Source organism: Haliaeetus leucocephalus, unplaced genomic scaffold, assembly GCF_000737465.1.
Source record: "Haliaeetus leucocephalus isolate CR32 unplaced genomic scaffold, Haliaeetus_leucocephalus-4.0 Scaffold751, whole genome shotgun sequence".
NCBI classification, from domain to species: Eukaryota; Metazoa; Chordata; class Aves; order Accipitriformes; family Accipitridae; genus Haliaeetus; species Haliaeetus leucocephalus.
Genome location: NW_010973187.1, coordinates 13,964,741 through 13,991,109, shown reverse-complemented (window position 1 = coordinate 13,991,109; position 26,369 = coordinate 13,964,741). Strand labels below are relative to the sequence as shown.

At 40.7% G+C, this 26,369-nt stretch overlaps 1 protein-coding gene across 1 annotated transcript in view; it reads left to right on the top strand.

The window, feature by feature from the left end:
- Positions 1-24,700, top strand: part of PROSER2 (proline and serine rich 2) — a 25,219-nt gene extending 519 nt beyond the window's left edge. Inside the window, exons 2-4 of the mRNA XM_010580994.1 lie at positions 9,023-9,238; positions 21,001-21,253; positions 22,160-24,700. Of these exons, the coding sequence (XP_010579296.1) occupies positions 9,059-9,238; positions 21,001-21,253; positions 22,160-23,145 (1,419 nt within the window). The 5' untranslated portion in view covers positions 9,023-9,058 and the 3' untranslated portion in view covers positions 23,146-24,700. The remainder of the gene's footprint in view (positions 1-9,022; positions 9,239-21,000; positions 21,254-22,159) is intronic.
- Positions 24,701-26,369: the final 1,669 nt, after the last annotated feature.

Below are 26,369 nucleotides of genomic sequence, written 5' to 3'. Positions count from 1 at the left end.
CCCCTCCCGCTTTCCTCCCCCCCCCCCCCCCCCCCCCCCGCCCTCTGCGTTGTCAGCGAGGAAAGGGAGACCGGCACAGCTTGGGGGGGGAAGAGTTAAAGAAAGGTTTCCTACCCATGCATCGTTAAACTTTGGATGTGTGGTATTACTGAGTGACTAAGGGTGATGGGAAAGAGCTGACTTACTCTTCCTCATTGTTTTCTGACTGCCACTTAATGTTGCCATTGGAAAACCTGTTGGCTTAAAAAGTAGCAGATTCTAGTTCAAAATACTTTTTTTACCCTACCCCCTGTCAGGTGCCTTTTCCACCTGGAGACGGTGAGCATGAGATGGCTGGTGCTTCTTAAGATCGTAATCTTAGGTAGTTCGGGTGAGGTTTAGTATGTGTAAGAGAAACCACAGCCTTAAAAACACTCTTGGGATTTTCAGTAATCTGGGATCTCAAGGGCATGTTTCCTGAATAGTTTTTGTTTTAGTGTGGCACCGAGAGGAGGTAGCTGAAAGTGGAGCTCTGTTGTGCTTGGTCCTGTGCACGGGTGTAGCAAGAGATGATTCCTGCGGTAACAAGCATGCAGATGAAATAGGGAAGAAATTCGGAGGAGGTTGTTTATATTTCCAAATATTTTGCAAGGATTTTAAACTATAACAAGTATCAGAAATGTAAGTAACAGTTATTTCCTTTCCCCTTCCTTTTATGAAGGGCACAGAAAGAAAGACTTCTTTCCAAACCCTAAAGCGTAAGTCTTTGTTTTAAAAGCTTTTGCAATTTCTGGCTTAGGCTAATAAAAAGGTATTATTTTAAGACACTTCTACAGATCCTTGACTAATGCAGCATTGCAGATGGACTTCCTTGTACAGGTACTACTATAAAGAATAATGGTTGTGGCTTTTCTCCTTCCTTTGCAGTAATTACTGCTGTATAAGGGGAGAGCTGATGTTTAAACAGCAAAAGGAAAAAAAAAAAAAAAGAAATTGTTCACTCGGGTCTCCAAGAAATGAAGACGCTAATTATTTCTCAGAAATGGAATAGATTTTTCCAGCTGTGTCTCTCTTATCAAGGATTTGTTTGGGGTTTTTACAACGGGGAGTGAATGAGTAGCATGAAGTTTTATGACTAGAAGTAGAAGTAATGCCTGACATTGGAAAGGAACAGGGAGAAGCTATATTGCATCTCTCTACTGAGAGATTCTGTATTACATCTCTCTATTTTGTCAATAGTAAAACTCTTCTCCTCGTGTTGGTCATAGCTGCTTTTTTTCTGCATGCCTCTGAGAGAAATATTAACCAAGAATGTTGGCAGAGGGGTTTGCTGGTTGGATATAGTAACTGGAACAACTTAACTCCTGAGCAGTTGACAAGTCTCAGGCTGACTGACCTTCTAAAATACTGGAGCATGAAAATAAATGAACATATGAATGTGGCTTTCAAAGCCAGACAGACAGGCGGTGTCAGATACTGTTACCAAGTCCTCCCTCCTCTTTTTTTTCTTTTAATTAAAAAATAAAAGCAAGGAACTTTAATTTCCAGTGTAACTAACTGCTTAAAGATATGCTTTTCAATTGGGTGTGTATGGTTATCCTTGTACCAAGGAAAGTCCAGGGCAAGACTTCACTGCTGTGTTTTGCTGGTGCTGTTTTCAGCTCTGTTTGCCTCGGGCAGGCAGACCTTTATGTACTTACATAGGAATGAAATGTGCATTAAATTAGCTGCTTTTTAAAGTAAACACCTCTGCTTTGTGCTTCAGATATCTTTTGCCCTCCTCCCTATACCAGCACAGCAGTCACAAAAGGAAACACAGAAAAGCAACCTAGGATCCAGCTACGAGACTGTGACACAGCTGTACTGGGGCTGAAAATTATCTTGCTGTCTTAAATACTTTGTAAAACAGGATTTGGTTCACCTTTGCCATGACTGTAGCAGTAGTTACATAATGAAACCCTAAGCCCCAGTGATGCTACACCTGTAACAAGACAGAAGTTGACTAATTACAGAGGAGTCAGTGCCTGAAATTGTTTATGTACATTTCATGTTTTTAAAGTGTTGGCTGTCATAGATAGCACCACCCTGATGTTAACAGGGGAGATTTAAAAAGAGTAACTTTAAAGGAATTGGACACTTGTTGAAATTTGCATAAGGACATTTGAAGTCAGAGGAGACCTCAGCCATCACCTGGATGTGTTTAAAGCCCCATATAATACTGGACTACACAGTTCTGGGTATCATACGTAGTGTTGCCGCTGAACAGATACTGGTCTTCAAATCTCTACTGGATAGTCCCAGTGAGAGCCGCCTTGTCATTGGATATGATGTTAATCTAAAGAAAAATATCTACTTGTCACTGGCTGTAGTTTTATTTTTAGTTGGGGCAGGGAGGGATTCTGTTGCTGTAAATGCATGGGAAATGTGAGTACTTCAGGGATCTTTCTCTGGTGGTTTGATCAACAATATTGAATATGAACCTTTGCCACTGGCCTTTGCTTTAGGCAACAGGATTCAGCTGAACTCTTGTTGATGTAGTGAACGGGGAACAGAGTTTACTTGCAAGGGATAAGGCAAAGACTTGTGAGAACATGCTTCACAGTTTTTTCCAATATAAATTCTGTCTTGAGGGTGGACCAATGTGCTTAGCATCATCAAATCCTGCATTGGTATTCCACTGTCTGTTTTAAGAAGCAGCATTTCCCAGACGCTGCAGAGAGGATGATGAGGTAATGATGATCTAGGCTTCTGCAAAAGGTGTGTTGGCTTAGTTGTTTTCAGTAGGTAACAAAGTTCTAAAGTGTGGGGCTGTTCTTGAAAATCCAGAAAGATCAGTTAAGAATGAAGCACAGTATCAAACCCTCTTTTTCTGGTATCTTGAGGCTTGGATTAACGTGGTCAAAGGTGTGACCTCAAGTATTGTTTCTGAGCAAAGCATGATTTGGAGAATTCAGTGTAGTAATTGAATTATTACTTAAGCGATGAAAATGTTGGTTTGTGATTGTTTCCTTTCTTTTCAAGTGGTTGCTACATTTAATTTGAGATCCAATTCACCAAACTATTTAAGCATGTGATGAAATATCCTAGTGAAGTCAGCTGGATTTAAGTTTTACTGAATTGGTGCCTTGCCCATCTAGTTCTTTTAAAAACTTATATACACAGGATTAATTATTTCACTGTTGGCAGCTCTCGCAAATTCTAGTGTGAGTTGTATGAATGACATTCAGTGTGTTCCTTGAGGCTCCAGCTTCCAGATTTAGAGGACTGAGAGAATCTTTGTTTTTAGTGTTAAAACTAACAGATTTTGTAGCTCTCCAGCCTGTAGAGGAAAGTTTGAATTGTCACAAATGCACCACAGAAACCAGAAAGTTTAAAACACAATATTGGGGTCACTTACATTAAATTCTCTTGAATTCTGGGTGTTTCACATGGCTGTTGGCACTCTTACTACTTTGGTTGTAGCTGCATGACTGTCCTGGGCTGCCATGCTACCATGGGAGTACCCCGAGTTCCCACTTTGCTAAACATTGTTCAGATTTACATGACACCTGTTCTGAAAATCTCAGTCAGAATTTCTATCCAAGGAAGTGTCTATAAAAATGCTGTTGGCCAGGGTCTTGTCTAGAGGACCATACTGTCATAGGCTGGGGTGGTTTTTGTTGTTGGTTTTTTTGTTTGTTTGGTTTTTTTTTTAATGGTCAGCTTTCTATTTGCTGGCTGTACTATGGTGGCAGTCCATCTCTAAACAAGGGCAGAAACATATTCTGGTTACTGGATGTTAAATAGCCATGACTATTTTGGACGGACAGGATTTTTCATGAGCAGATAAGGAACGTACATCATAGTAAAATGCATTAGCACATTATCATAAGCATCTACGCTTATGATATGGAGAAGAAAAGTGCGAATTTAACTGTGTTGGCCAGTTTTGGTTTGCCTTGGTTCCTAAACATCAAGTGTTGTTGATTGTTACTTCAGTTTTGTTTTGACTCTATAAGAACAGCTTACAAATTCACTGTCTGATTTGGGTTTTTTATGTGCTGTAAGCAATAGCTCTTCAGCCATCCTGAGTGCTCCTAGGGTTAACTTGCCTGTAAGGTTGTCACTTAGTCTGTTCTTCTACCAGAAAGCTTAAATCTTGCTGTGTGTCACAAGAGTAGGACATGGGTTACCTCTACAGCTCAAGGATTTAATCTGTATGTCATATATTGAAGGAGATAAGAAGAATTCAGCTGCTGATAGCTCTGTTCATAAGGAGGAAATATGCCCACCATACTGGATCACTTAGTTTTGAGGGGGTCTGTAACAGCAGTGGCTCAGTGAAGACATGTCATGGGCCAGTTGGTTTTGTTTAGCTGTGATCTTGTACAGCAGGTTCAAAGGTATGTTGCAGGAGCACTTAATACAAGGGAAAATTCGCCAGGTTTAGACACAAATACCTGGCCTGTTTTGGGAAGCCCTGTGGTCTCTGGACTACAATGTGCAGGAATCTGAATGAATTCCTACACTCTGCTTGCCTTGTTTTACATACTCTTCCCTTAGCATCTGCTGCTGTCAGAGGCTAGTAGAGATACAGGTCTCTAGTCTGCCCCTGTACCATCCTTTTTATAAAACCTATCCCACAGTAGCACTTTGAATGACCTCAGAGTACTTTCAGATGTTTTTTCCAGATGCTTAACTCTCCAAACTCAAGCACCACCATGGAGTCAAAGATGACTGACGGTGTGCGCACAGCTGAGTGTGTGCATTGGTCTGTCTGTATACAGCTGACAGATTAAACAAACCTTGAAGTTCACTGGCCAGTTCTTCTGTTTTGGTTGTATCACTGAGAAATAGCTGTTTAAACAGGCAGAGTGTGTGTGATGCTCGGAGTACTGTCTAGGCTTAGAAATCTAGCTTAAGAAATGGTTCGTGCAAAGAGCGTTCTAGAAATTGTATGTATAGTGAAGGGAGGGAGAGACTGATATTGCGCCCTTTTAAAAATGTATGAGAACTTTCTAAAAATTGTTGACTCTACTTACCTTAAATATATTGTGCAGTAAATGGCGTGATGCTGTCTGTTTGCTGGCTTTCGGCTCCTGGCTTATGTAGTGGTTAACTTTTAGCCTCTAAATGTCTTCCATTTTTGTGGGATTGATCTTTTTGCCTATTAAGCTAGTCTTCAAATAGGGTTGTTAATAAACAATTTTTTCAGTCTCCTGCTACTACAGAAACAGTCCCTTGTAAATGCTAACATTGAACTTCAGTGGAGAAGTAATTTTAGTCAGCAAAACTATAAAAATACTGTTTTTAAAAGGACAGACTGCACCTTATCTTTGATGGCAACTTAATACAGTCTCTCTGAATTATGTGCCTCTGTCAAAGCAAAATTAAATCTTTGGAGGTAAAATTCAATGTTAACTTCAGAATATTTCAATTTCTTCCTACTACCCTCTGACAAACAGGCATGATATGTGAATTGTATCATTTTAAATATCTCATGAAGGCTAGCTCTAGTGTAACCGAGAAGTCATTTCAGCTGATAGAATCACAGTTTCCCTAAGATGCCTTTTTGGTTTAATATTTGGGATCTTCTCTCTAAATAGTACTGTTCCTGTCACACTTCTGCACTCTTGTATCATGGTCTGATTTTTTTTTTTATTTATTAATCCCTAATGGTACAGGCACACATCTCTTAAACCAACCAAAAAAATGCCTGCTACAATACATTTGAATAGACCAAGCAACAAATCCTGTTGTGAGCAACTTTCATATTTAATGCATCTCTGAAGGTCAGGAGGAACAGCTGCCTGTCATCCTGCTGTTCTTGCTCTCTCTGAGAATGGTTACCTTATTTTTGAACCCTTGCTTGTTACCTAAGCAATCCTACTGAAACAGGCAGTGGGGTCTTCTTGAAATTCGTTAGATTCTTGGCTATTTCTATCTTAAATCCACCAAGTCTTTCACTTAGAGGGGACATAAAAAGGATGAAGGGACTTGTATGTTAGCTGTGGTTAGGAGGGGAATTTGTAAAGCATGCTGTGTGTATTGCAGCAGTGCCGGGCAACCTCACAACAGCTGTAGCTGCACTAGGCACTGTACAAATATGTAGGAGTTTCTCCCTTAAAGCATAAAAAACACAGCAAAGGGGAGAAGAAATAATCTATGTGAATGGGTTATGATCTTATTGATGTGTACCCTTGGAGTGTTAAAGATGATGTGAAAGACAGAAGCCCCTTTCTGCAGGCTCACAGGCTATCACACCCGCTCCCGAGCTTTTCTGAAATGAGTAAAAGCTCCAAAAAAGCCATGGCTTACGTGCAAAAGCAGAACCAGTGCCATAAGGCTTGCTACTTGATCTTGTGTGTGTGGCTCTCTTAACTGGTTGCAGTCACTGTCTTTTATTCATTGTTCAGGAGCTTTGTGAAACATCTGAGCTTGAACTCCAATATGAGTAACAGGAGCTTGCTGGAAGCAGTTATTTGTTGTTATTTAGAACTTGTGGCTTTAATGTTTATTACTACTGAATCTGGGTGTTCCTGCTGTCCTGGATGCAGATAGCCCACTATGAAGCTTAGACCTGGTTATGCTAAGGTTTTGCTGTTGGAGAAAGCAGAACAGTACTCTTGAATACTTCCTGCTCCCTCAAAGTTTTGCCCCATTGATTGATTTCTTGGTAACTTGGATTAATATCTTCATTTAGTTAGTCTTTAAATGTAAGTCTTGTGATATCTATTGTAATCTGGAGCTATGACCTCTCATAATGTAGTCTATAAAATATTCACAAACAGCTAGAAATCTAGTAGTTATCTATAATACATCACTGAGGGACTGAACAAACATGGCATATCCAGTTTCTACTGGAGACAACTGGATAAAAATTGATGCTGCAGCTTAAAAATCCTGTGGAGAAATAATACTCACCTTATGTTGGATGTCGGTAGGAGTACTCACCTCTTGCTGGTCCCTCCTTGGAAAAATATTCTTTTCCATCTGAACATCACCTTGGAAGTCATGGGATGAAATGTGAAGTCAGTGGGAGTTTTCTGTGAATTTCAGAGGTGTCAAGATTTTCTCTGATAGTCTTGCCCTCTAAAAATGAGAGATATATAGATATATGTTTTTGTGTGTGTGTGTGACTTTGTGTGTAGCATTTCAGAGGAGTCAAGATTTTCACTGATAATGTTGTCTTCTAAAAATGATACATAATTTCTTGTGTGTGTGTTTTTGTGTGGCTACTCAGTGCCACAGGGTTTGTTGTAGATGGAGCTGCTGTTGCAGGATATGTTCTAGACTCAGGCTGCTCTTTTCTGGTTAGGCTTTCTGCAGTGTAGTGTTTTGGTTTGAGCCTGGGTACATGGCACCCAGAGGTACAGCAGCTGCTGCAGTGCTCTTATGTCTGCCTGTCCTGTGATTCTAAAAACCAGGACCAAAAGCATGTTTCTACCTCTGTGGTATCACTTAAAGACCATTATCCTGAGGATGCACTGTATCTTTTGTAGCTAATGTTATTAATAGAAGAAAGGAAGAGCGTTCTTCCTATGTAAAAGCAAGGGTAAATCTTAATTGTTAGACCTAATGTTCATAAGAAAGGCTATCAGATGCTTTAATTGTGGCAATCCAGTGCTCTGTTCACATGGATTGTGCTTCCAAGACTTGCTGGACTGCAGCCTAGCTAAATTGTGTGGGAGCCTTTGCCCAGACACATGTTGGTGCTATGGCATAGATGACGGAGCGTTCCTATGTACCTCTGGTAATGTCATAGCCTTCTCCTGGGAGGAAATGATCAGCGGGATGGAATTGTTGCTCAGTATTGGCAGATGTTATCTCACTGCTATGAAACGCTAATCAGCTTACCAGGAGGCTCTGGTTTCTCAGCCCTCAGCTGACGGGTAGGGAGGAAGGAGAAATAATCCAATTGAATTGGAAATGCAGACTTGACTTTGCTTCTCATGTCGCCTCTTGAACCATAATAAAGGGAGAAGCACTTGGGAAGCAGGTCCATCTCATTTCATTTGTACAGTGTCAGGGTAGTGGTATCCAGTTCCCAGCTGGCTGCATATAATGTGGTACCTCAGAACCGACTGTTCTGAGGAACGCATCACTGCTGTTTCCTGATCACAGGCAGGGCGGGTGAAAAGATGGACTGTTAAAGAACAAGGCAATTTCTTGTTGCAAAGGATGTTTTAATGTGTTGGAGAGAGAAAGGAGCTAGGTTCTACTTTCTACCCACCCTCTGTTTGTGCTGTTAGTGCACAAGGATGACTTTTATCTTTGTGATACTTTGAGAATGAAGGTAGAAATTTTGTCAGAGTGTTTTGGGAGATGATGACAATTCAGAGAGGTATTACAGAACTGAGCACTAGGATGGCTTAAAAAACTGGGGGCTTTTGCTCCAGTAAGCGCTGGTGCATGTCTGTTCCAGTAAGTGTCTTCCAAATGTACAAGCACTGTTTCTTCATGGCTGAGTGAAATAAAAGCTCTGTAGGCTTTAAAACGCAATTTTGCTATGTAATGCAATGGTGCAAAAATGGCACCAAGCCCTGTTCATGGATCTTTCACCAAAAATAGTTGGCATAGAGCTGCTTCAGTAACACACGAGTTAACTGCAGCAGTGTTAGGAAATGAACTGGATTTTGTTTCCCTCATGATCTGATAAATAGAATTCTTGTCTAAAAGCTAATAAAAGATGAAGATATGTGGACTGGGTCAGTTGGTATCTCAGCTGATGGGATTTTATTACTGTTAATGATGTGTCATAATGGAAAACACAAACTGAATCTGTAGGACAGGTATGTGTGCAGGGTCCATGCTTGTAACTTGACATCTGGTTTGGAAGCACACGAGATGGGGTACAGAACCTTGATATGTTGTATTTTTAAAGTCACCTTTTAGAAGACCAGTTTTTTTAAAAGGTGCCCATAGGTGGTAGATGTGTTCCAGAGCATAAAGATAGGCCCCTTATTAACTTGTGTGGGATCTTTCTTTACTATTTACTTTCCACTCCTTTTTCAAGTATTTTAAAAACCAGATTTCAATGTAACACATTGTTCTCTGTTTTCAGAAATGAATAAAGCTAGCAGCCCTACGTAATACGCTGATGGCATTCTACGCTGCATCGGGATCGATAAGTCAAGAGAGTGTGATGCCTAGAAATCTCCTCTCAAATTCTCCTGAAATGGCATCTGAAATCTCTCCAAAGCACGTGTGTGGGAGCATGGAGAGGGCTGGCAGTGTGGAGAATCATGGCAGCCAAGTTAGGTGCAGAAATCTTGCCTTGGTAAGTGTTTAATGAGCCTTATGCTTAGTGATACAAATTACATTAGTAGCTTTGTTCACATCACAGGATTTTTTTTATTTATTTATTAAGCATTGATTTTTGCCATTTCTATTACTAAATGGTTGCTTTTGGTCTTGGTTGTTAACAAACCGAAAGGCCAGAAATAACTGCTCTGATTTGGTACAACAGCTTGTTGTTCTGGTCTGATTCTCTCTGAGAGCTTGGGGAGTGCTTCTTTCTGGACACCTCTCCCAGAGAACTGAGAATGGCAGTAAGGAGCACACATTACACTGGGCTACTTGGTGCAACCACCTGCTTGTGGTGCACGTTTCTGCCCTTGCTTTCTTAAGTAGCTTGTAAAGGAACTTAAGGATAGTGTTTGTTCTATATGCTGTTTCTTGCTTAAGCTCTTTGTTGACACTGCTGAATGAAGGTCTTGGCTTATTCCACCTTCATATAATTAGGTGAGTAACAAATACATCACCATAAACAAAGCTGTCTTGACATTAGTGAATATGACTGTGTGGCCATTTAAATAGTATGTGAGTAATTGAGGGAGTAGGATGTACTTCTGCATTTTTCCAGTTAGCAAGATGATTCAGGCAATTAACTCAACAGTAGTGTTTGTACTGTGACAGGCTAAGCCTAGAAAGCAGGTATGGTTCTTTGCTTTTTTTTTTTATGATCACAACCATTTGAAAAGCATCCATTTTTAATTGAGGAAAGAGCATTCTGGTAAACATGCTTTCCCTAAATGGAAATCTCAATTTCTGTCTTGCCTTAAACATGGGATTAGGCTTTCTGTATCTTTGCCCTCCCTGCTAGCTTCCTTGTAGTGAAGTAGTTTTCTGTGAAGGAGTAAGTGCTGAAAATAAGTCAGCAAGTTGATACCTGTATTTATATACCTCAGAAATGCTCAATGTTTTTGTGCTACTTTGTGAGCTTTTTGGCAACTGGAGGTAATTCTAAAGATGTTCCTTCTTGGTTGTTTCTAATGAAAATACAACTCTGTTAATACTATGCTGTATCCTTCAGCTTGTGTTGCTAGTTAAAACACAAAACAAGTATTACTAAATTTAGTCCCTTAACTGTTTCTGACCTGCACTAGAAAAAAGTTGTGAAGCGTCAGGGTAGGTGAGGTCCAAGAGCATAGCCAAGTACACCTTTGGGACTCAGGTCTTTAGAGTATGTTGTTTATTATATGAAAACTGATTGGATCTTATAGAATTACAGTGGGAGTTGCACTTTGTTAAAGAATTACAGCTTAATTTTATGCAGAATTACAAGGTAATTTTATGGATTACTCTGACTCCAGTTTTCCAGGTTCTCAAGGTAGTAGCCAATCATGTTTCCGTGGGTTTTATTCTTAGCTGCAGTAGCAGGCATGAGACTAGTCATTTGAAAAAAAAATCAATATTGAATAATGAGGCTATGTATAAATCAGTATGTTTGTACAGTCTTATCGTCAGTCGGCCATGTCAGAAAATGACATAGATTCCCTTAGTCTAACTAGATCTTACCATGTGATAACCCATATGATGATGCATTAGCTAGAATTGGAATCCCACTGTAATGCAGTAATTTATAGATGGAGTAAAAGCTGGCTGCAGGTTTAGGCATTTCCCATCAGACCTGTGCATCAGCAAAAGAAGTTCCCAAAGCCTTTAGTTTGTCTTATTTGAATTTGTGCATGAAGAAAGTGAAGCATGTACCAACAAGTTTACAGATCCCCTTCCATGACTGTTCTTCCAGCATAGTAGGTGGCATGTGCAGTAAGGCTGACAACTAGCATGCATGAAGTAACAGGTTGGGGAATGAAAACTCTTTTCAGTGAAGGTATAATTTCAGTTTATGAGTTTGAGAAGGGGTCTGTGTTGATCTGAATATGAAGGAAATTCTGAATAGTCAAGTCTTCGGTGCTGCTCAGATCTTTCCTTTTTGTGATCTGATGTAAGAAAAGAGTATTGTTCCACTGGCTGATACCTTTTGTCTGTTCAGCACTGAAAGAGGCTTTAAAAATCCTCAGGATGAAAAGCGGTATTCTTCAAATATTTCTTTTTCTATATCCTTGTGGAATTGTGTATTAAAAGCATGATTTTTACAGTCCACTAAGCAGATCAGGGAATTTGTAAGAGGAAAGCTAGTTGCTGGAACATGCTCCTGGACACCTTAACTTCTTGTTTCAGTGGTTTTGTTACAAAAGTTCACAAGATGCAGAAGATTTGGTGGTGTAATGAGAAGGAGGGGATAGATAACTCTGTGTAAACGAAGAATTTGTTAGACCAATTCTGAGAAAGGAAGGGGCAGATTTTCAGGCACACCGGACCTTCATAGCCCTGAAACAGAAGCAACTACAGACATACCTGCCTCTTCGTTATCACTTTTCTGGGTCTGTTCACCTAGAGACGCAAAAAAGAATGCCAGAGTCAACTAATTTTTTTTTTTTAATGGCCTTGCAAAGGGAAGAAGCGTAGCAGTGCTTTTTATGACAGGCCTGTACTGCTGCAGGTTTCTTCCTACTTGATTACAAAAAAGAGGCTCTTGAGCTTCTTGGTGTTAAACTACATTAGTCACTAAATATAACCTTTGTGTTGCATCTGTGGAATTCAAACAAACCTAGAGATGTGATAATAGAGACAAACACTTGGACCGGCTTCAGCCTATGCTGACTGCTTAGAGCTGGTTTGGCTGACTGCTGGCTGTTCTTGCATACTGTATGTCTGTGCTGGCATTACTTGCTGTGGAACTGGTTGTTGTTTTAGGAATGACTAGGAGATGGACATGAACTGCCATGTGCCTAAAAGGTCTTAAAATTCTATGTGTGTGATTCTTACCAGTCAGCTGTTGTCAGTTCAGTTTAATTTTGCCAGATTTCTCAGCTTCTTACCTACACAATCCTGCTTTTAGTTAATCTTTGACAATTGCGGTCCTTAAAGCCATGTTTGATTTTTTCTTTTTTTTTTTTTTTTAAATGGAAAGCAAGGTGCTCATGTCCTGTCTTGATTGCAGTAGAATTTTCCATATAAATGATGTTTGGGTCTAGATTTATGCTGCCAAATTTATCACAGCAGCTGAAGACAAGTACAAGAGCCTACATTTGGATGGGAGGAATGTTTGCCTTGATATTTTCATCTCATACCATCACCTAAAGCTGTTTCCTGCCCCCAACTTTTCTCTGTATCTTTTAACCATAGAAGCTCTTATATATGAGGACATGAATCTGCACATATATTCTGTTTTCTTTTCAGTGAAGGTGGTATCTATACACATGCTTGGCAAAAGCATGAGACAAGTGTACCTTCTTGATATGTGAAATTAGTTGCACTATCCAAGGGGGAGGGTAAACAAAACCACTCTGTTCTGCTTGGTAATTCTGACTTCCAAAACCCATTCTTGAATGACACTCCCTGATATGTGGTATAAGAATTAACTTGAAGTGAATACAGTTGCAGCAATTTAAGGACACTTAATTCAGAGATAAAACTAGTTCTTAGCTTTTTTTGAAGCAGTTGGTCTTGTTCCATTGACTGAATAGGCATAAACTGACTTCTTAAAGCCAATCCTTCTTTTTCAGTGCTTCGCTCTCGTAATTGTACTGTATATCTATTCTCAGCCATGAGTAACTGCTTTAGTTTCTAGGTGTGAATAACATGCTAGGACAATAGTATCACCTGTGAAAATCATACCAGAAGGAGCAGGTTATACCTAAAGTGAGCTGTGCTACTTGGAACTGCACTAGTAATAAGCTGTGTCAGTGCCCTGGATCTGTTGATAGGACTTCAGTACTATACCTTCTGTATATGAACATGTCTTGCTGAGTGACAGGTTTGAGGGATAGTGAGTTCTTGTTACTCTCAATGGATCACGCTGTGGGTGTGGGTTTTTTTGGTTTTTGTTTTGGGTTTTTTTTGCCTTTGGTTCAGACAGATCCTTGGTTAATGATGCAGTTAATCACCACTCTTTTTGGGGCAGTGGTGACCTCCAGAATTTGGTCAAGTGACTATTTCTTTTGGTCACTAATCAAGTGGCTTAAATCAGCAGATGGCCGTGATTCTAAAAAGATGCCTTGATTATTCCATTTGTTATTTCTTCAAACAAGCTTCCTCTGTGGCTCTAACAAGACTTGATACACAGTCACTGAAGATGGCTTCTCACTACCAGACACCTTGTATAGTACAGGTGACATTTTGAACATTGGTTACACAGACAAGAAGAGCAAGTATCTTGTGAGTAGTCTGAGCTAGCTCAGTATCTTGTTTCACACACTCTGCCATTTAACTCGGGGTTGACCTGGTTATTTTGTAGTTATGTTGTCTCTTGGAGCCTAAAAATTAGTTGCTATGACCTTTGTCCTTTTTGGATCGGTACAGATAATTCAAATGCAACAGGCCTGGTCTTCCAAGTGCACCGTGTTACTATCTCTTTGCCCCAGCCTCTCTGAAGAGATCCTGGGATTCCAGTGTGGTTTTAGGAGTTACTGGAAAGGGACAGGTTGTGCGTCTGTGTCCTGGTTTCAGCTGGGATAGAGTTAATTGTCTTCCTAGTAGCTGGTACAGTGCTGTGTTTTTGAGCTAGGTATGAGAAGAATGTTGATAACACACTGATGTTTTCAGTTGTTGCTAAGTAGTGTTTATACTAAGTTAAGGATTTTTCAGCTTCTGATGCCCAGCCAGCAAGAAGGCTGGAGGGGCATAAGAAATTGGGAGGGGACACAGCCAGGACAGCTGACCCAACTGGCCAAAGGGGTATTCCATACCATGTGACATCATGTCCAGTATTTAAACTGGGGGAGTGGGGGCAGGGGGATGGCCACTCGGGACTAACTGGGTGTCAGCTGGCAGGTGGTGAGCAATTGCATTGTGCATCACTTGTATATTCTAATCCTTTTATTATTACTGTTGTCATTTTATTAGTGTTATCATTATTAGTTTCTTCTTTTCTGTTCTATTAAACTGTTCTTATCTCAACCCACGAGTTTTACTTCTTCTCCCGATTTTCTCCCCCCTTCCCACCAGGTGGGGAGGGGGAGTGAGTGAGGGGCTGCGTGGTGCTTGGTTGCTGGCTGGGGTTAAACCACCACAGTCTGTTAGCCCACTGCCACCTTTTTTTCTCACAAATTGAGCGTCCAGAGTCTTGTGATGCTGCGCTGCATTTCAGGCACATTCAAAGGAAAGTCCTGAGAAAGACTTCTTTCATAAAATTAAGGTGTTTTTCCCCCTTGATACTGATACACTACAGGCTTTACTGTACTACAAGGTCTTTCACCATGTCCAAGTATTTTACCAAACAACAATACACAAAAAATGAGAAGAATTATTTTGACTGTTAGATACTTTCTATGGATACAGCTGTCTTTGGGCATGTGGAAGCCATTCCTTACAGGGTGTGGAGAGAGCTGTGCTATGCTTAATCCACTTTAAATTGATATTAGCATGACTTGCAAGCAGTATGCCTTAGAAGAAGAAGAGTCATTGTTTCTACCAGCAGGGCAAGAAGTAGAGAGGAAGAGGGGCTGGAGGACCACTTGCTCTGGACTGTGAGTGTAGAACTAAGGTAAAGAACCTGACTCCTAGCAAGGAATGACCTTGCTGTAAAATGTGCTAGTGAGAATGTGCATAGAGCACAAATTGCCTTCAGGATCTATAAACTGCATCATTCTGCTTCAGAGTGGGATCTGGTAGATAAAGATTATTCCAGCAGGTGGGCAGCTCTGCTCTTTAAACCTCACTGATAGGCATTCCTGAACTTCCAAAGCAGTTTCTTTGTATTCCACTACTTTCTTTTTCAAGGAATACTTGGATTAGAGTTTCTGTAATGTGAAAGCCAACTTTAACTTGTCTCACCTTCAGTGCACATAGTGGTCAACATTTTATGTATTAAATTACATACAGGGCTGCATCTGCCTACCACCCGTTCTTCAGTTTTAAAACATAATGTGCTCCATTCTGCCAGCTTTCCTGTGCAGCTAAACTCTCAGCGCTCCTCGCTTTGTTCTGGACCCTGTCCAGCTTGGCTGCATCCTTTCCAAAGTTCAGCGACTGAATCTGAACTCTGTGTTCCAAATGAGGACGTGCTGTTATTTCATCATCTTGGTTAATATATCCCAGAATGACATTCGCATACCTGAACAGCACTTTCTTTCTTCTTTATGGCACTTAAACTGGCCTGCAGATCTTTCTGTCTTTTATTGCCACTTAGCCATTGTTCATCACTCTATGTTCATGCATTCAATTGAATTTCATCTTGTGGACTACCAGCACACTTACATGGTTTATGAAAGTCGCATTCTGTCCTACCTAGTTCTTGCAGCAGCATCTTCCAGCATAAGAGCATCAACAGATATTAAGTTAATCGTCTACTCTTGTTAGTGAAGTATCAGATAATAGAGATGTAGGGATAAATCTGTTGAGGCGTTGTCTTGTTTCATTATTCAATTTATGATACATCATGCTGCTTCTCAAAAATAAAAATCTCTCCCCTGCCCTCCATTTACATGGGTACCTCGCTGTAACTTCATCTAGGCGTAGCTTCCTTATTTATCTCCGAGTGTATTTGGGGGGGGGGACACGACATGTAATAAAGCCTTCAAATCAAGGCTTATCACACCTTGTGCTTATGTCTATTGGCCAAGATTGGTGTGAAAGTATTGGATTTTTGTAAAAAGTGTTTAGTGGCTTTTGCCTCAAATGTCTCCCAGTTTTTCTCAATGTTGTTCTAACATAGAAATTAAAGGGAAGAAGAAATTACAAGCTGATCAGCCTAACTTTGATAACGAAAGAGATGTCTTCAGAGTTTAAGTAGATCTTGCATTGCTTCAGCTTGCTTTTTTAAAAGTAGGTTAGGAGTAATTTAATTAGTTTATGACTTCAGTTCATCTAGTTTATTTTTTAAATTCTTCTGGATCATTTGTTTCCTCACTTATGACCTATTGATTATATGCTTTGCTAACTATTATGAAGCACACAGGTACAATTATGTTAATAAACCGAAGAAAACAACATTCAATATTATAGTCTTCTTCACCAAATGAAATGGTATTATCAAAATCATCAGATAGTGGGTTGTAAAGGAAGTACTTTTTGACACAGCACACAATTAAACTATGAAACTCATTGCCACAGAATGCTGTGAATGCCAGCCATTTAAATGGGCTTAAACAATAAGATGAATTCATGCTAGAAAAGCTCATTAAGGGCTATTAAGTACACAGATGCGGATGCAACTGGGAAGTCCTTAAGCCATGTATTGTTGGAGACTGGAAGGATGTAGGGAAGAAAAGTGCAAATCCATCCAATTTACAGCAATACTGTTCCCCTGTCCTGTGCATTACTGGTGGCTGAAGGCAGGCTACTGAGCTAAATGGACTTTTTAGTCTGATTCTATATGGTAGTTCATGTTCTTATTTATAATTCACTTGCTTCCAACTTAAGCAACGCAGGGGTACAATCCATTCTGTTTCCCTTTTCTGTAAATATAATCAGAGGTACGTGCCGTTTTCTTCTGGGCAGAAGCTTTTGTACCTGTTCTAATACTGTTCCTGCATGCAGGGCTTTCTTTCCCTCCCCTTTCTTTTTACAAGTAGAACTGCCTGCCTTGTTATCAAGAGGCTAAGGCCTAAGTGGTGCTACATTGGTCTCTTTCTGCTACATATTAGAACTGTTGGTCCCTTCATGTTTTTTCGAGAAGCATCCAGTCACTTCTCTCCCGTGGAACTGTGCCTATTAATTCTTTGGCACTGTCAAGTGATTGATGATGAATCAGTTGAATCTGGTGTTCTCCTGGTATTTTGCTAATTGAAATTTGGTTGTCTAGCAGTTTTCAGAAGAATTTTTTTTTTTTTTAACCACTGCAGATGTCTTGAGATTTCCCCTGCTGTTCTGCTTCAGTCAAAGCTGTGCTGGCCTTAGGATTCTAGGCCTGGATGTGATGTTAAGAATTTCTTCAGATGTGTGTGAAAAATTGTGGGCCTTTGATATTAAGTCACTGTTTTGGACAGGTAGAAAGGGATTTTTTTCTATGAAACAGATTCTGTTCTCTTCTTTTATCTTTTTTCTTGTTTCTTTTTTTCCTCTTTTATACCAAACACCATCTTAACAGACTCTTTGCTGTTTGATGTAAGCAGGAAATGTTTGGCTGCACAGGGATCTAAAATATTAATGCCAGCTGAGCACACTCAGCTATTTCAGCTGTTTGCATCCCAATTTTCTTCTGTCTGAGCAGTCTTTTTAATCCTCATCTAAGGCACGATCTTCAAGTTTCAAATTTAGGCTGTCTTTTGACAGTAGGTTTAAAGTTGGTAGTGTTAGGTGTATGTGAGATTTAGTTTTGGGAGGCATGTTTGTGTATTAAGAGTAGGGAGTTGGTGGAAAATATGAGGGGAATAACTCAAGTAGTTGAAAAGACTGTGCTTTGACTGTTAAAAACACAGATCGCTCAAGGAGACAGGAGGCCTGGAAAACCAGCCCAGAAAGAATATGAACTGTTCCAGTACTTGGAATATGTGGCAAATAACTAAGGTTACCAAGTCTATTTCTAATTAGTTTAAAACTGGCATCAGTTAACCACAACAAAATTCCTCCAAACTTTCTGAAAGCTGTACTATAATGTAAGTCATGCAAGTGGACATTTTATAATACACCACTGTTCTTGGACCAGTGGTAAAGCAAGTCAGTGCTTGCTTTACATCTCTGAGCTCCTTTGGTTTGACCAGCTTAAGTAGGTTTATCTTCACTGTGCTTGTGTGTCTAAAATGGGATTATTTCTTTGTCTCACAAACTGAAACGTGCCTTGCTTGAGGGAGTTTCTAGCCAGGCTGGATGCCTTGCATCTCAGTATGGTGACCTGCCATAATGCTGCCTAATCTCTAGAGCTGCTGTCTTTTTTTTTTTTTTGTCCTTTTTTTTTCCTGAGGAAATGTGACATTGGTCATCTTGAAAGAAAACTGCATGAGGAAAGAGATCAAAGTGCTAACTGAGATGAGGTTGGCCTTTCAAATCTAGGTATGCCATTTACTACAAATGTATTTGCAAAGGGATGGTTAAGTCATTTCAGATCCTTCACTGATCATTTCAGCAAGATCCATGAGGGATGGTAAGTCAGGCAGAGCTCTGCTGAGCAATCCTCCTGCAAATCTTACCTGGCAGGGAAAAGCGCTCAGTCTTGCAGCACAGAAATGGATGGAAGGAAGGGCTTCTCAAAGTCTTTGCTTCAATTCACATGCTCTTTTGCTCAGCTCTTGATCAAATGAGTTAAGATCACGTGGGAGCGGTTGTTCTTTTAAATGAACAAAGTGTGGTGCAATCACTTCTGTACTGCACTTCTGTCTGGATCTGCTGCTACTATGAACTTCTTAAACACAACCCCCCTTTTTTTCTTTGCCTGCGGAAGTCTGGCTCTTCCAATGAGCTCACCCGCAACAAAAGCTTCTTGGAGTCCTGTTCAGCTCCAGCTAGGGCCTACCTAACAACAGCTCCTTTCCTGTCATTCTCTTGCCTACCAGACATAGCAGCTGTATGAGTATTTGGGTGGGGAAGGAAGGAGATTGCAACATCCATTAAGAAAGAGGAAAAAAAAAAAAAAAAGGCGGCTTGTCTGTCTCTCACTTTTCAAGTGCAGCTGTAAAACTTTCCTTGGCCTTTGAAAACTGAGCTCTGCCATGTGGTGGGTGCGAGCTGTGGAATACATCAGCCTTTGAAGTCAGTCCTTTAAATAGGCAATTGCAAATGGCATCCAAATGTAAGCTTTTACAGCAGTTTTGCTACAAGCTGGAATAAGTTACTTATTCTGACAGTACACTGTGGATGCTAAGACAAAGTTATAAGTATCCATGCCTTTGTATGTGTCTCCCAGCCATCGAACCATGTTAACCCTGATGACAATAAATCTGAATCTCTAGAAATGTAGTTGTAGCATGACCCTCTTGTTGAAATCAACTTTGTATTTTCCTGCAGGTCTTCAGTGTTAACAAAAAAAACTGTGCCACCTGCGGCTGAAGAATGCTGTGTTCACATGATTGCAGCCACAGATAAGCAAGCCTGTCCTGAAGTGTTTGAGCTAAGAGTGGCTGAAAGGCAGTGTGACTGTCTTCTGTATTTCATTCATTTATTTACAGGGAAACATTCTACAGGCCACACCAGAGAAGGCAACTAAGAGCCTTAAAGCATTTATTTTGTCATCTGGAGTGTTCTGAGTGCTTAGAGACCAACTGCCACTTGGTACAATGCAGCACTTCATAGTTCTTAATCTATAGGCATTATTTTTCTACAGAGGTACATTGTTCTTATTTTTAATGCTGGGGATGGGGATAAAAGGTTTGTTTGCACAAGGAGCTGAGTTAACAGGTAGAGCTGCACACAGTTTTTTCTATTCTAATCTAATGTAAGATGATCTGAACAGGCATGGTGAGTTTGAAGCAAGTTGTGCTGCCCTAGCAAGAATGTGTCTACCTCTTGGATATTTGCACTGCATACCTATATGTATTTACCTACATTTCCTCACCATTGGGAAGTAGCCTTGTTACCTTACCTGCATGCACAATCAGATGTTCTTGGAGAAGTGAAAAATAGAGATGAGAAAGGAAACTATCTTGTATTGCTTTCCTGGTGCCTTCTTGTTAAGTTACTGACAGCAAAGTTTCTAGTATATGCCTGGTGGGAGAGAAATTCAATCCAGAAAAGGGAAAACCTCACTTATTTTTCAACAATACTTAGTTACATTCCAGAACTTACACAGCTCTCTTGGGAAATATCTTTCCTGTATCCATTGTCTTAATGTAGTGCCTTTCCTAATCGTTCTTTGTCATCTCCAAGCTTCTGGAAAAGTGAGTGTTTCCCAGGGTGTAGGTGGAGGGAAAAGAGTTTGCGCGTTGCTGCCTAGCTTCGCATAGCAATATTGTGTTAAGTTAATCAAGAGCAGTGACTCAGAGAAAATGAAGACTGGATAATCCAAGTGATTATTTATCACTTCTGTGGTCTACAGGATTGTCTCCTGCTGGAGAAAATAGTCCAAGGCGGTTTACTGCTAGGGAACACATCTTTATACTTATTCTAAATTTTTCCTTTCTGTAACTCAAAGGTAAAATCATTAGAAACCCTCTCCCTCCTTATTATTTCTTTGTGATCTACCACGTGACTCTGGATAACTCAGAGATTGCAGTGGTAGAGCCAGATTTCATCTCCAGCTCTGCCTCTAGAAGCCAAGTCCCACTTTGGCCTATAGCAAAAAGGGACTCGACCCATTCAGGACTGGCCTGAATGCACCCGTTCCCTCCCATGCTGCTCCCCAAGCCTTGTCCCTGAACCTGACACAGCAACTGTAACAGCTTACTCCAGTTTGGAGCCTAAAGAAGCTATCTTAACCTTTGTAAAGGGACAGGCGTGGGGGGCTTTTTTGCCTTTTTTTTGGTCTGATTTTACGATCTTTCAGCAATTTGTTCTGTCCAACTCAAATGGACACTTGTCTGCTGAACTAAAGTTAGGTACTTTTAAAGGGTGAAATACCAGTTGCTGTTAGTCAGTCAAAACTAATGCCCTGTAAACTCCTGGCTCTTGCCCCCACCCCAACCTTTGCATTGTAGTGGCTGAATTCCTCTTTGGGAAGGGATGAAACAGCAAGCAGGAGATGCTTCTGATGTGACTGCTGCCTGTTCCATCCTGCCCCTTTCTGCCTTCAAAAAGAGGGGTGCTGTGTTTGTGATCAGTGTACTTACCTGTACTCACCTGTAGGGTGTTGATCTTTCTGGCTTTTTTCTTTTTTCACCCTAGGATGATGAGAGTCTGAAATACTTAACTCACGAAGAGCAGGATGTCCTCATGTTCTTTGAGGAAACCATAGATGCCTTAGAAGATGACTTGGAGGAGCCGGTCCTACATGACAGTGGCATCCACTGTCAGTCTCCAAGGTCAACAGAAGAAAATGTATCCAGTCATTCAGAGACTGAAGATATCATCGACTTAGTACAGTCAACACCTGAGAGTAGTGACCATGAAGGCCCTCCTAGCAGAGATGCAGAACCAGGTAGTAGTATTTGTTGAAAGTGTGTTTTTTCCTTCTGACCTAGCCCTGACATATTCCAATTCTCATTAGATACAGCTAAAGAAATTCTGTACCTTCCTTACTACCTCAGGATGAATCTATTACACATCAGGAGCTCTAAGGACCACGATTTTAATTTGACTTGGGATTTTTGAAACTTACTGTTACTATAACTCTTTCTTTTTTCTTTTTTTTTCTCCACTCATGGAGGTCATGTGCATCATTAAGTTGTTGGACTGCTATCTACCTGGTGACTGAGTTGTAACAGAACTGAGTATTATGCAGAGTCATTGCAGCAAGGCAGACTAGTATTCATCAATGTGTTTACGCTCTGCATCTCTCTAAGACCTCTTAAGACTTTCTCTAAGAGTTTTAAGATAGCAGATTGTAGTGTTACTTTGTGTGGGACTGAAAGGCACGTGATCTTATCAATAAGTTTGTGACAAGATAGTGTATGGCATGTTGTTTTCTTCACCCTGTAGAATTTGCTCTCTCTGTTTTTGGAGAATGGATTTATCAGCTAATACATACAATGGGATGTAATGTGTCCTCTCCTGGCTGTTACAATAAAAAACAAGAATTGCAAAACTCTTATAGAAAAAGCAGCCATTGAAACACAGTAAAGCTAACATGCAGATTGTGAATGAATGGCAGAAAGAGGACTTCTAGTGAATGCATTGTAAATATGGTGATTTGAACTATAGCATCACCTACAAGATGCCATTGCTAGGAGTTCAGTTATAGTTTCTTCTGACAATGTGGGCTGAGTTTGGGTTAGAAGGTTTGGGGGAGGGGAGCACTGATGCTTGCTAATCCTAGGTGAAAGAAAGCCTTGTGTTCTGCTCTATGTGAAGACTTAATGACGTTATTGCTGCTTTGTCTTTTAAGTGTTGGACGCTACCTGGAGAACTGAAAGCCCTAAGCCAGCTGTACCTGCTGACCTTCCCCCACATCCCCCTGTACCAGCAATGTCTGAGGCACTTCCTCTTCCTCCTCCACCCCCTCCTCCAGTGCAGCATCCAAAATTGTTTCGTTCTGTCCCCACTCCGCTCATCATGGCCCAGAAGATGTCTGAGCAGCAGCCAGAGAGCAGGGTGCGCTTCCCCAGTGCCCTCAAGGAAGGGAATTCAGACAGGAAGAAAACCCCGGTAGCCAACGGTGATTATTTTGTGGGTCCGAAGCACCCTCCCACACCTGCACCCAAACTGCACCGATTCCCAAGCAACATCAACATAACAAATGTCAGTGGCAAAGAATTCAATGAGACTATTTCAAAAGCAGCAGTTAATGTCCAGGAGCGGAGAGCTCAGGTGCTGGCCAACATCAATGGAGGAGCTTTTCTGGCAGCTGAACTGGAGGAGAAGCTGCAGAAAAGTGATTTCTTGTCACGTAACAGAAGTTCTTCCTTAAGGGATCTCTCCTCTGAGCAAACACGATACGAGGCCCTGACAAAACTTGGCCTTGTTAAGGGAAAACAAGCTCAGGACCAAGTGGACCATGCCCCAAGCACTCAGCAGCTTGATGTGCAGCCCAAACAGGCAGATGCTGTTCCCAATGGATATCAAAACATCCATGAGATTTTAAAAAGCGAGCCCAGCCCTTTCCTTCCTATGGGCAAAACGGTAACAATCAAACCAGAGGTAGCTCTTGCTGCTAACAAGGTCAGCAGCACACAGCAGAACACAGCAAAAAATTGTAATGATTATAAACAACCTAGTCTAAACCTGGATATGAGGAGGAGATCAGGCTCACTGCCTAGGCCTTCAGGATTTCGATCCCAAGGGATAACGGTGAAGTTTGCTGGCCGCGGCTCAACGGAAGAAGCTAGGAGGGAGGCACTTCGGAAACTGGGACTACTGAAAGAGACAGCATAATTTGGACAGGAATGTTGTGGCAACAGGGGGGAAAGTCATAGCATGGCTTTGTGCTAGAATAGTCCCAACTGGATTGGGATCAAAGAGATTGGAAGAAAAAAGGGGAAGTTCTCTGCTTCAGGCAAGCTAAGGAGGTACTAGACACTGTGGAATGACCGCTCGTGTTTATCCCAGAAGGACTGGCACCACCACATACAGTCACGTACAGCAGTGGGTTTCAGCTCTCCTTCCTTCAGAGATACTCATCTGTTGCTCTTAGTCAAAGAGGAATTTTATTTAAGTAATGCTGAACTATAGCAGACAGCATCTTGTTAATAAAATGTACAGTACAGTATAGTTGTACACAGCAAACTGGATGGCAAATCCTCCTTTTGCTCTTTCTGAAGCCAAAACAGAGAGTTCCGTTTGTCTCGCCCACATGTGTGTCTATGTTTGTGGGAGCTTGAGATAATGTCAAAACTGAAATTTCTGGCCAGCGTGACACACTTCACTGAATTTTTGTTGTCTATATTATCTGGCTTGGCTTTGTTCCCTACCATTGGTGGAGTCGTCTTCTTCCTTGCTCTGTGCCCACTTGACTCAAGACTGTACAGAGGGTAGTTTCAGTTTTGACCTTCTCCTTGACAGTGGCCCAAGCTTCGAGTGGGTGACTGCATCGCTCTGCTGCTTCACTTGAAGTCTTGCCTTTCTTCCCAGCCACCTGCTTCTTGGTCATGCTCTAGCAACCTACGTGTCCAGTGAAAGGCACCAGATAAGCCTCAAGGATATGCACCATGCACCAGTTTTCGCACTGACAGCCAAAGAGTCTCCTGACAATCTGTGACACCAACTGTTCTGTACCAGTGATGATCTTATAGCAGAGAAGCCATAGGAACAAGTTAACTTTGTACCAAATGCGAGAACCTTATGTCAAAAGTCTTAGCTTTTACATTAGGGTTCCTGTGAAGAAACTGTTACTTTTGAACAATAGCTGTACTACACTGAATAGTTGTAAGTTCTGTTACTTCTAAAAACTGTCACTTGATCTTCCTGTAGTTTGATAGCCCTAATAATGCTCTGTTCACAGCCTTATTTGATTCTGCCCTGCCAATGCATAACAGAAGTTACAGCCAAAATTCTTGCAGGCTAAGTGGAGTTACAGGCGAGAGCTGTATGTGAGAGCACGTTGCTCCTGAATGGTCCAAGTTGGCGTTATTTTGCCTTTGTTCAACAGACATGCTTTTAAAGATGGTCCCAAAATATATTTGTGTGTTGGTTTGATTTTTTTCTTTTATATGGCAAAGCTGCTCTTCCACATTAAAACTCCCTTCCCTTTTTGTACACCTGAAAACATAAATAGCCATTTTAAAATCAAATGCCAAACTCCAGACCCTCTAAATTTCTTGTTGTTATTCTGCATGTTTAAGAGTTCTCAGTGTTTTGTGTTTTTCTAAAGGGAAAAACTCACTTATTCTCTGCACTTTCTAAAGCCTCAAGCAACCCCCTTTTTCCCAAGTAGCTGACTAATAAACCTTGGAGAAGAGGGGAGCGGCTATAATGGAAACTGACACACCCTTCAGCAAGGAGCTCTGACATAACTGTGATAAACAAGTTTGTAGTTCTTGTGGTAAAGTATTTCAAACTTGCTGAGCTGTACTTGCAAATGAAGCTGTCGTGAAGAAAAAAATCTTTGCGTCATTCTCAACCTGCCTCATAAGTTAAAGTTTTTTGGGGTTTTTTTGGTTTTTTTTTTTTTTTTTTTTTTTTTCTTCTTTTCTTTTAAATTGTCTGCTTGCTGCTTAAATTTTTAATTGTGTTGTTATGGTATCTGGCTGGTTCTGTTATGTAGTTATTCTTTTCAACCTTTTCACTGGGTAAGTGATCATGTTCCTCATTGTGACAGGCTTACTATACATAAGCAATCGGTAATTAAAATATGTGGCCATTCTTCAGTCTAGCAAAGCACTTACGCATGCATAATCAAATGTGAGAAGTGCTGCTGAAACAAAAAAGGCTGCTTGTATGCTGCAAGTAAAGCACATACTTATTTTGCTGGGCTCTGAGTCTGTAGTGCTAAATCAGGAAGACAAGGAAGCACATAAAATACATCCACGCACCTGCTTTAGTGCAGTCTGGAATGGAGTCCTACATGTGGATGATGCATCCTAATTTATTAACATAACCTGCTAAGTAAATTTAAATGTTTCATGACCTTTGTGCTTTTAAATCCTGTTGAAGCAAATTCTTCATTATAAATGTGAAGTGCGTACAAAGCAATCTTCGCATCTAATCATTTCTTGCTCTTCTTGGAGTTGTTTACAGCTGAGAGTCCATGCTAAGCAAACGGGGGGGGGAACCAAACCCTGACACTAATTGTTTCATTGAAATTCAGTCCTATTCAATAACTCTCTAACATAACCCTATTTAAAAAAAAATAAATTAGATGTTTAATATCTGAAGTATAAAGTTGCAGCATGCTGAATTAGCTGGATCATGTTCTTTCATTCTTTGTGCAGGGCTGCATCCTCAACCAGTGGGAAGTTAAGGGTTAGATCTTCATTAGGTAAACCAATTTCTGCCCAGTGAGGACTTGGAACGAGGTATTCATTGTGGCCCTTCATTATAGCAAATATCCTACTGGTAAATTCTTCTCTGTGCCTAAAACTGTAGTAAGTAAAGCCATGTACTAAATGAAGTTAAAGAGTCTAGCTGCTAATAACCTGTATATAAATTTAGCTCTATTTTGTGTATCTTGTTTTGTGTGTATATGTTGCTGTGCCCCCCCCCCCCCCTCGTGTTAGAAGTAACTGTCTTGCACAAATCTGATAAATCATCTATTAAACTGGGATAAAATCAATGAAACGATGGCTGATGGGAGGTGGAATTTTGTTCTTTGTCTCTTAGTAGCATGCATCTTTCTTGGAGGAGGGAGTGTATGTGTGAGCCAGAGCTCAATCCTGTCATGACATGGGTGAAGAAGGAAGAATAAAAAAAACACAGGGGGAGGTTTATGTCTGTTTTCTGCCAAGAGATGTGTATTCTCACTGCTGGGCTTCACTGTGACGAGGGTCCTTGCAGGAATGAATTTCATCCTGAGCAGTGTTTGAAGTAGGCAAATGCCCTCCTCTGCCAATGTTTTGCAGTATTAAAATGACTTTTCCAAGAGGAATAGTGTATACATGAAAGAATAGTAACTCATCTTTGTGTTTCTGTACCTGCCTTCCGTGGGTGTTACTGTAAGTGAG